The sequence below is a fragment of the Kryptolebias marmoratus genome, linkage group LG3 (genome assembly GCF_001649575.2).
Source record: "Kryptolebias marmoratus isolate JLee-2015 linkage group LG3, ASM164957v2, whole genome shotgun sequence".
NCBI lineage: Eukaryota > Metazoa > Chordata > Actinopteri > Cyprinodontiformes > Rivulidae > Kryptolebias > Kryptolebias marmoratus.
The window spans coordinates 2,714,405-2,725,240 of record NC_051432.1 but is presented as its reverse complement, the minus strand read 5'-3'; the positions used below and the strand labels follow the sequence as shown (position 1 = coordinate 2,725,240).

At 39.9% G+C, this 10,836-nt stretch overlaps 1 protein-coding gene across 2 annotated transcripts in view; it reads right to left on the bottom strand.

The window, feature by feature from the left end:
• Nucleotides 1-46: 46 nt before the first annotated feature.
• Nucleotides 47-10,836, bottom strand: part of LOC108242695 (phosphoinositide 3-kinase regulatory subunit 6) — a 37,785-nt gene continuing 26,995 nt past the window's right edge. For both annotated transcript variants that reach the window (XM_017427693.3, XM_017427694.3), the window contains exons 12-21: nt 10,376-10,651; nt 9,462-9,561; nt 7,694-7,816; nt 5,645-5,752; nt 5,446-5,548; nt 3,900-3,958; nt 3,617-3,707; nt 3,448-3,509; nt 2,414-2,520; nt 47-2,257 (exon numbers count right to left, since the gene is read on the bottom strand). In XM_017427693.3, the coding sequence (XP_017283182.1) occupies nt 2,101-2,257; nt 2,414-2,520; nt 3,448-3,509; nt 3,617-3,707; nt 3,900-3,958; nt 5,446-5,548; nt 5,645-5,752; nt 7,694-7,816; nt 9,462-9,561; nt 10,376-10,651 (1,186 nt within the window). In that variant the 3' untranslated portion in view covers nt 47-2,100. The remainder of the gene's footprint in view (nt 2,258-2,413; nt 2,521-3,447; nt 3,510-3,616; nt 3,708-3,899; nt 3,959-5,445; nt 5,549-5,644; nt 5,753-7,693; nt 7,817-9,461; nt 9,562-10,375; nt 10,652-10,836) is intronic.

Here is a 10,836-nt window from a genome sequence, read left to right as displayed (position 1 = left end):
CTGAGCTGGGATTCAAACGTCACATAAACAGAACGCAACGCCGTCGTAGAAAAATCACATCATTTATTTACACAATTACATCACAATCTGTAAATATATCCTTCATAGGTCAGAATAATGTGCAAAATATATCATGAATTTTAAAACTCATGGTGTAACTCTGCCAGGCCAGCAGACACACACACACACACACACACAGACACAAACACACACACTTACAATGACAGATATTTACCTAATTACACATCACTTCCTGCTCCTGAGGTGGGCATTTTAGCTCTGAGGGTGCAAATTTGAAAGGGCTGCTTACAGGTGTTTAAAAGAAATACATAAAACCAGGACAAAAATCGTTTCAAATAAAAATAATAACCAGTAGTCGCGTCAGATCTAAAGCCTCTACAAATTGAAGATTATCCCATCATGATAATTGGCCATCATAACAGTAACAAACTAAGTTTTGCTCCATGTTTAACACAAATTATGCAGTTTTTTAATGCAATAAAAGCTTTAAAATTTGCAAGTTAGCAAACTGGTCCTCTAATTACTGCACAGTGCCTCAATAAAGTTCTATTTGTTTTAATCTTTTTTTAAAGGCAGCTGTACTTTTCCTTGCTTTCTCAGTTCAAACTTGGACCCTGTTTACACATGAACGAGCTCCTGGGAAGTTATAAATCTGCATTTGTTGATTCTGAAAATGTTCCACGTGCACTTCTTTAATACCTTTTCAGCTTCAAGTTTTTAAACTGTTTATCGCAACCCTTCTCAAAAAAAAAAAGTTGTTTTGTCAAAATTTTATCACCATCCGTGTGGTGAGTTTCCCTTTCGTTTGAAGCTTGCTCTGACTGTGTTTGAGCTGATTGGACCCGTTGCGGTCACTGTAATCTATGAAGTGTCAATCACAGGACAGCAGTCTGAGCACCATTATGTTCCATTATGTTCACCTGATTAAACACAGCGTTGATGTTCACAGTAAAGCTGCCTGTGCACTGTTTGGCTGTGGAGGATATTTAGGCAGGGCGTACAACATGATTCTGTATAATTAAATATTTTTAAACACTATAAACCCCACATTAAAGTCAATCATTTGCACCCTCTTAAAGAATCTTACATGTAACAGGTGTAACAGGTAGAGCAAATAATTTTCCTAGGACTGATCTGAGGCACATATTTTGGTGAATGTCACACATGATTATAGCTATCTTCCAGTAATTGTGATGACTCAGAAGGTGACAGGCCAAGTGAGTCTGCATTCTTGTGTGTGTGTGGGAGTGTGTGTCAGGGGAAGGCAATGAAAGGTAGTGTGTCTATACAGTCGAGAAACCGATACAATCAACTCTTCAGATCTGCTTCGTTACTCTTAAGTAAAGCCCCGATCACCCGTTGCTGGAAATCTTTTCCGAACACAGACCAGCCGCAACATTTAAATCACAGACAGGCTAAGGCAAAGACACCGTTCGTCTCCGCACACTGTTAAAGAAAACCTCGGCATTTTCGTGGCATGCCAAGGCTCCACCCCCGTGTCAACATTGGTCTCTCCCGGCAGCACAACGCGTCAGATAACACTGCTCAGGAGCCCGTCGAGCAGCACGACAAAGTGCCAAGTGCACTGGCTCCATCGGCAAATCTCAAACACCTTTAGGAACAAACCTGCGACTGCAGAAAACTGATCCCGCAGCTCAGCACAAGTGCTTTCTTTGTGGCGGGATCTTAGCTTCATTATCTCTGCTGGTTTCTCCGTTGCCACAAGAAAATATTGTTCTTTGCTTCCATGTAAATGTGCGTTTAATGACTGCGTGTCATAAAAGTACGCATTGTTCGGAGTGAAGCAGTGTACGGTCACTGGAAAACCAGCAGGCTAGATTTGCCACCACTTTCAGTGTTTGATCGAATTACTGTGTTGTTGCTTATAAGTTAAAAGTTTATCATAAATTACATCTTTTACCACCCGTGTCAGTGGAAGCAGACTGACAGGTGGGAGGTCTTTGGGTTCCAGAAGCAGCTTAAGACTCGGAGACGATTCTTTTTTGTCCCTTCATGTGTCCGATTAGAGAGAGACGAGTCTTGTTGCAGCTCTCTAAACATAGCGTTGATGGTGTTACGTCAGTTGATGATGCCAGCAAACGTATTGATTGGCAGAGGGAGGGCTTTGCTCATGTACTTCATGAGTCCGGGGTCCTTATCTGCTCCCAAGCTGAATCTGGACCTCACAGTTTTCTGGACGCTGTATCCGGGATCCAGACAAGGGGCGATCTCGATGCTAAAAAGAAAAATTAGTCGGGTTTAACTGGATCCAGGCAGGGCAACATTGTGTGAAAGGGGTCAATCTCAAACTCTGGTTGTTGGGTTACACATTCAGGCCCACAGTGACCCCTGACCTTACTTCATTAGTGTAGGAAAATCTTGATTCTGTTACCTCTGCACATTTTTGTAGGTCCTTCGACTGTCTCTGTCCAGAATCAGAGTGAAAGATTGTTTCTCCAAGGTACGAATTTTAAGATGACTGGTCCGAATCTTTGATTCCTGCCAAGAGTAAAAATTATTAGGTGCTATAGAAACCCTTTTATAAGATATCACATCATATCTGAGTCATAATTAAAGATAAATTTCCACTTTTTGAAGTGGTGTTCTGTGGAAAGGTTATGACATCTCAACCTCAGTTTGGTATCACTACAACTGGGAGGAAACTGTAACCAATGTCCAAGAAAGAAAACTTCAAAAAATATATAAAAACAAAAAGAAAGGAAAATTGTTTCGGGGTAATTTTCACCAAAGCTAAGAAGGTTAATTTGGACATTTTCACCACCTGCTGGTGTGGCATGTGTATTTTAGCATTTTTGTAAGAATAGCATAGACAAGAAAATGAAAATATAAACGGAAAAAAAACCATTAGTTTGTTTGTAGTAGTGTAGACTTGGCTTACCTAAGTGTGACAGGACTGTAGAGCTAATGGGATAGTTTGAACGCAGCCAAGTCCAAAGTAAACTGCTGCTGTCTAAAAAAAACAAATCCAACTTTCAAAGTTTGATAGCAGTTCATGCAAATTCTATTTCATAGACCTTTACACTGCTGTCACAGCAGAAAGAATATGAAATTCCTGCTAGAAGTGCCCGAGACTGAACACAATAACCATAAAACTATATGGAAATAACTGTGTGATTAAAGTCACGGCACTGTAATGGTTTACTAAACAGTCTTTGCATGAGCTGCTATAAAATTGAGTTATTTTACAATGAAAGCAATCCAACTTGGTCTTGGTTGCATTTAAACTAGCTGTTAGCTCATCGATCTGGGCAGGAAAAAAACTCTAAATAGATGTTGTTCAAAAAGCTACCTATACCAGAGTAAGGTAAGAGCTCTTCAAAAAAACCTTTCCACAAAACTCCACCTCTAGATGGCCAAAATATCCCTTTAAGAGCTAAACACTTCCATGGTGTTGCCCTGACTCACTGCATTCTGGCTTTTTGTCTTTGTTGGAGTTTCATTCAGTGTCAGAGTCAAGCAGTTCAAGTCTGCAGATGAAGGATAAGAGATCAGGACATTAATAGACTTGATTAAAAAAAAAAACAAATACCATTAATGTTTGAGAGAACTATGCAGATTAAACCAAATACTGAACCTTCTTCTTCATTGCAGGGAATGGCATCGATCGCGGCACCTGTCGTTCTGAGCGAAACCCCGACGTCAACGTCCCGGCCGCTTAACGTCACCTGGACACACAGGAGAACAAACAACGAGCATCAAAACAAGCGCACACCCATAACAATCTAGAAATAGACAATATGCTGGCGCTACTTTTGGTACTTGGCAAAGGGATCTGGTAACACCGAACCTCCCATGACAGGAATCCTACAAGGAAGTAATGAGTGTATAATAAAAAAGAAAGGAAAAAAGCAACTCGCCTTTTTGTAATTCATAGAGATGACAACTCCACAGAGTTCTCCCACGCTCTTCTTTTTATCTGTTTGGGAGTGTGAGGCATGTGGTCAGACAATAAATAAAAACAAAACAATAGGCAAGAAAGAAAAGAACTATGATGTGGTTTGCTTTTGTTAGATTGGTGCAGAAAGAGTCTGCAGTATAATTCTGACTCAAATTTTATGCTTCTTTTGGGTATTTGAGACTTTAAGCAAAATAATAACTGGGCAGGAGCTCATAATGCATGCGTCCTATAATGAGTAGGAAATATATCGAGTGTATCTGATACAGAGTGTGTTTAAGATATCTTTAATGACAATATTGCAACTTTTGAGCTTAAATTTTGCCAGCGACCAACTAAATTACTAGGGGTTTAGCTTTTTCCCAGGTGCTTCTATTGCATCACAGCTCATAAGCCCCTCCCATCCAGGAAGCTGCAGCAGTCATAGTGTTTATGCGATTGGAGAGAACGCCGACCGACGCTGTTAGAAACAGGGGTGCAAAGAGTGCTGCAGCACCCCCTGATGGATGCCAGATGACAAGAATGTTCAATACATAATGAAAACAAGAATAAAAAAAACAATTATATGAATGCTGCACGTTTAAATTTCAAGAACATTTTGAGTTTTGTGAATCTGTTATATAAACCAACACTGTTTTCTTATATCTATGTGCAAAATTTTATAACTGCCTAAAACCCAGAAAAAGTGAGCAGATTAGCATTAGGTCATGATTACAACTTTATAGACATGGTCTGTCCAAATTCTACAACATACTGTATTTTATAATGTCCATATTCAGATAAAAGATGCACTGCTAATGTGCATTTCACTTTATATATTTGGCATTACAGGTGCTTAGGCTCAGGTGAATTTATGCACGCTCGCAGCGACCCCTCAACTGAAACTCATTCTCAAGGCTCGAGCGACGACAAAGTTAACAAACTCAGAGATGGTAAATTATTAGACGGACGACTTGTTTTCAAAGAAAAACCGAGCTGTGTCGTCCAGCAGAGATTTCACAAGGAAGGCCTCGAACAAAAGCAGCCTAATTACTGAGACTGGCTGCTTTTTTCGCACTGAAGGATTTGAGCAAAAGATAGATTCAGGAATTTTATAGAAACGAGGTCATCGGCATCAAATTTACTTTGGCTTTCTGAAAGGTTGAAAAGGTTCAACGTGGTTTTAGCTAAACTCAGGTGGCTGCTCAGAGACATTTAGGCACAATGTGCTACCTCCGTGTACCTCAGAACAGCTGTCAGAGCTGGCCTTTCTTTCCATAAATTAGGAATTATTAAAGAATAAATGGGTTGTTATTTAAAGGCATCATTGAATGGTGTGTAATCTGGTTGCAGTAGTGTTTAATTCTTGTTTGTGCACCACTGTCTTGTAGCAAAATATATTTGAAACCGTGGTCATTATGCTTTAAAACCGATCATTTTATCAAGCTCCTAATCACAAATTCTGCTGTGTTTATTTGAAACCCAAGTGGTCACATTAAGGGAAGGAAAGGTCTGTATTCCTGTTTCACCTCTAACTGAAGATGAGATCGGTCTGAATTCTGGGAAGTCCAACTCGAGGTGGGTCAGGAAGATATCTTCCACAGGATCTTTTGTCTCACTGGTGAATGTGATCTAAAAAAAAAAAGGGAGAAAAAGCAGATTTACCCTAACGGCTCTTTGTACTGCTAGTGATAACCAACAGCCTCCACATAGGCTGTATGACATTACCTTCACAAAGTAGATGCTGAAGTAGACGGGCTGCTGCCCGGTGCGCACATAGTAGGCAAGGACATCAGAGATGAGTGGCTCTTTTGGCGTCCCCGGGTTTATCTGGTGCTAAAGATGGAAATATATTATAGAAAATGACCAAGAGTCTCATCTTCCAAACAAACAATAAGATTCCCTTTGAGCTTTAATTGACTTCAAAGTTCAGTTTGAACTTTATTGTTCTTTTATTGACATAGAACTGGAGTTCTGCATTACTCAGATTTCTTAGTTCCAAATTACACGTTTTCCAAACTTTTATTTTTTATGTTGATTTTTGGGTCATCTCCAAAGTGTAGATTTAAACCTTCCCTCTAAATGTACTGTACAGATTGTACACAAAAGATGGACAGCAGGGAACAGCACATACACAAAAAAAGTCGCCCGTTTTTGTCATGAGTTTATGCTCTTATGCACACGATATAAAGGTGCAGTTCAGCTATTTTGAAATGGGGTTTTGTAGAAACCTTATGTCCAGTTAATACGTTACCTGTTGTAGATAGCCATTTGAATGTCCTAAGTTTACCTCTGACTGAATTGACGAGCTAACAGTGAGTTCAAGAGGATAGCTGCAGTCTTAAAACAACTCCATTTGCAAATGTTTTAAAGAGATTCAGGCAAATACTATTTGATAAACTTATACATGGACATCAGTTTTCTATTACATGGTTATTCTAACAAAAATATTTTAAATATCCTGCCAGAATGCCCAAGGCTGCACAGGGAGTGTTACAGCTAGCTGCTGCTGCTACTGCTTTTTTAAAAAACATGAAATTCTATGTAAATAAACATGCTACATACAACTGACAGCAGCAGAAAAGCCTACAATCTGGTGTTCACATGAACCGCTATAAAACCTTCGAGATGGAAACTGTTTGAAGACAGCAGTGACCCACTTTGGTCTTGGCGCCGCTTGGACAGTCCGGTCAAAGTTGAACTCTTTATCTACAAACTGAGGTCGTTCACAGAGCTATCTACACCAGGTAAGATAATAACTGTTCATGACCTTTTCATAGAACCTCACAAAATATGTGAAGTAGCACTTTAATCACAGTGTTTAAGTCCTCTTTTTTACACCTGTGTGTGTGACCTTGACCTTTGACCCTATCACCTTGAAATCAACAGTGATCACCCTTGACACATGAGGAATCCAGCTGTGGAGTTTAACATTCCTGTTATACAGCTGCAGAGTCCTTGAGCTATGACTGAATCATCACCAACTGACTCATCTTCCTTGTAGCATGTTGGACGTTTCCTGACAATTTCATAAAAAATCTGTTCATAACTTTTTTAATAATCTTGTACACAGACAAACAGACAGACAGACGCTACATAACCTCCTTGGTAGAGGTAATACATATGAAAAGCACTTGTCTGTTTTTTCAGAAACTGAAATTGTGAATGAAGTCTGGAAACATAAATGTTTTTTCTATTCCGTATTTTCTTTTTTACTTCCTTTTTTCAAACCTGGAAAATATTAAGAACAATTTCCCTACTTTTCCGTACTGCGTAGAAACCCCTGGTTACAGACCACATTACATCTAACCCAGAGGAAATGAAAAAAGGGACAACTGTGAGCCACGGTGTGCTCAGTACTTTCTACTTTCTTTTTTTTTTGTGAAGTCTCACCGCTTATTTTTGTTTTCACATTTAATTTGACTTACATATTACAACATTCAGCCAAATTTACATTTGTCTTTTCTTTCCTCCTGCTTTAGGAACACTGAGTTAGAGCAGCTTTAAGAAGTCTTTCAGTTTCGCATAACCCTACTTGTGGTTTTGGTGCAATTAACAGATCTGTTTTCTTTACAGAAATCACGTTATGCAACTTCCTGTGTTTGAGCTTGTGCAAAACGCAGCTGCGCGGCTGACTGAAGGAAGATACAGTGATGCAGTGACATGCTTTAAATTCACCTGCAAGGCAAACCATTGACCTCTGCAGACTATACAAATCTTCAGCCTCTGTGATGAAGTCAAACATTTGTTGTACAGAGTCTATGAATGGGATCGTACCATTTTAGCCAGTCTATGAATGGTGTTGCCCAGAGAGTTGATGTTACAGCTGTACCACGGGTCCACGCTGCTCAAGTAGGAACCAAGAGTGCAGGGATTCCCCTTAGTCTGATGAAGCTTTACCTGTGAATAGGGAACATGAAAGCGAACAAAAAAGTAGTGGAGAAATTAGGCTGTACGTTGATTATTTCTGTGGAGGTGATCATAAATGTTACAGAGAAAAACAATAGTGAAAGTGTAAAACATACAAAACGTAGTGGTTTAATATAACTAAAAATAAATACAACGGGTTTCAAAAGGATTCACTTCCCTTGGTATCCTGCCTGTTTTGTTGCCTTACAACAAGGATTTTAAATTTGATAACAAGTAATGTTCCTACACATAATCCTTCAGATTAATGACGTTAAATGAGGATAAACTTGTTTTAAGTGGTTCAAAAAATTTAAAACTGAAAAGTGGTGTGTGTACACCCAGTATGTATTCACTCTCTTTGCCCTGAAGCACCAACCATAACCTTCAGAAGCTGCATAATTAGTTAAATAAGATCCATCTAAGGGTAATCAGTGTCAAATGATCTCAGCTCATATACACCTGTTCTGACAGACCCAGAATCAAGAAAAGTGAAACACCTCAAAGTAGTAAGAGCTACTACCAAGTAAGAGACTCTCCACACAGGTCAGAGACAAAGTTGTGAAGAACTACAGATCAGGGTTGGCTTAGAAAGCAATATCCCAGAACCTTGAACATCTCACAGAACTGCATTAAATCCATTATTAGGAAATGAAAAGATGATGCTGCCACAGCAAACTTGCCAAGAGAGGGCCGTCCTCCAAAACTCACGAACTGAGCAAGGAGGTTAATAATCAGTGAAGTAAAAAACACTCTGGTGAGGCTGGGCAGCTCTTCTGCAGAGATGGGAGTATCTGTCCATAGGAGCACTATAAGAGCTGAGCTTCATGGAAGAGTGTTAGGAAAAAGATGTTACTCAAAATAAAAAATAACAAATTTGAACTCCTTATATGTGGAAGAAGATGCTGTAGTCAGATGGGACAGAAATCAAACGTTTTGACCATCAAGGACAACAACATGTCTAGTTTAAACCTTACACCTCACCATGCTGAGGACACCATCCCTACAGTGAAGCATGGTGGTGGCAGTGTCATGGAGTGGGGATGTTTTCCATCAGCAGAAACTGAGAAACTGGTCAGAGTTGAAGGAAAACTGGATGCAGCAAAATACAGAGAAATTCTTGAAGGAAACCTGTTGAAGTCTTCTAGAGATTTGAGACTAAGAAGACGGTCCACCTGCCAGCAGGACAGTGATCCTAAACACTGCACTAGTTTAACCCTCCTGAAGCCCTCGAGAGAGAGAGAGAGAGAGAGAGAGAAACAAAGAGAGGTGGAGAAGCCTTTGTAACTTCAGGTCAATTTGATGCAAAGGCCACAGGAGGGTTAATGACAGTTAAATGTCCCGGGAGGGTCCAGTCAAAATGCAGACCTCAATCCAACTGAGAATCTCTGTTTGATTTAAAGATTGTTGTTCCCTGCTGCAGAAAATGGCTTGATAAAGGACATATGTACACATCTCTTTATATTGTGCAGCATTTAATTTCCACCTCTTCCATCCTGCTTCACTATTCGGACGTATTTAGTGTAGATTTGTTGTTTACAATCAAATTGAAAATCCATTTAAATCCCAGGCCGTGAGGTAACAAACCCGACTCGTTCTCAGTAACTGGCATAGCGCTTGCAAGAGGAAGCTGCCTTACCTTCTCAGAGGAGACGGGAGCTGAAGCTGCACGGACAGGAATGTAGTAAAACTGGAGGTTGACTTTCATCGTGAGACAAAGCCGCCGTGCTTCTCTCTTCCTGCAAAAAGGCCACACCGTGAACTCGGGAGAAGCTCCATACTTGCAAAGTTAGCAGTTTAGTTTCGACAACTACAGCAATTGCAAGAGAAAGAAGTACTGCTGTGTTTTGCACATGCAAAAAAGAAACAGATTTGAAAATTCAGTGCAGCTAGTCATTGGACCTAAACATGAAGGTAATGTAGGTTTAAATTGGAGTTTGCTCTAAACATGTCACATCTTACTACCTATAATTTAACTGATGACATCACTTTTATCATGTTGTTAGGCTTTGTTCAGAAAGTTCTCATAAAAGTTGTATTTTTTTTTCCTTCAACTGGAAGCTGTTTATTAGATACACCTCTGAAGAGCAGGGACTTCCAGTGTTAAAGGGATAAACAACAAAAACATTGCTGGTTAACTTGACCATTAAACAGAAAAGTTAAGCTGTTGGATTGTTGAAAAGAAGACAAAAACACATGACTACAAACCAATTGCAGTTGCATAAAAATGTTTCACTGCTTAGAGTAAATTTAAATCAAGTGAAGTGATCAAATTAATGTTTAAAAAAAAATCATAATTAGTCATAATTAAAGATCCAGCATACTTTGAAGGAATGCATATCACCCATCGCCTTTCATACAGGAGTTTTAGACTAAGATCTTATGTTGAACAATGACAAAGTTGTATCTGTTTTTCTCAAACCCAGAAAATAACAATATGCGCAGTCTTTACAACAAGCAATATAATCAGTCATAACAACTCATTTTAGTCCGAAACCTGTAGGCTACTGTCAGAGAAGCTTTATCACGATGCACAGCATCAAAGAGTCTTACCTGTAAGAGTAATAGGCCTTAGCCAGGCGGCCCACCACCCGGTCGTCTCCCATTACGACTATCCTGGCAGTGAAGTGTCTCTGCTGCTTGGGGAAGTGGTTCTGCATCATGCTGACCCCTGTCTGCCTCTGGAGGGTGGCCCTTCCTCCCTTCCCTCTAAATCCCGGGACGCTTGCTTGGTCCTCCAACGCATCTTGCATGAGCGCTATACCGTCTTTCGCAGACAGCTTGAGTTTAATGCATTTTCGCCGCGACAGCCTCACTGGATCTTGTTCACTGGGAGGAGGAGAAATCAGATGTCATGCTCCAGGTTCTGAAATACTTTAAAATGAAGTGAGTCTAGGGACGCAGCTAGTGCTGAGGCATCACTGATGTCTCCAAGATCAGCAAAAACAGTGAAAAGGACATTTCAACCTCTTTCTGTGACCTCAAATAATCACATTACATAGTATCTCTGTTTA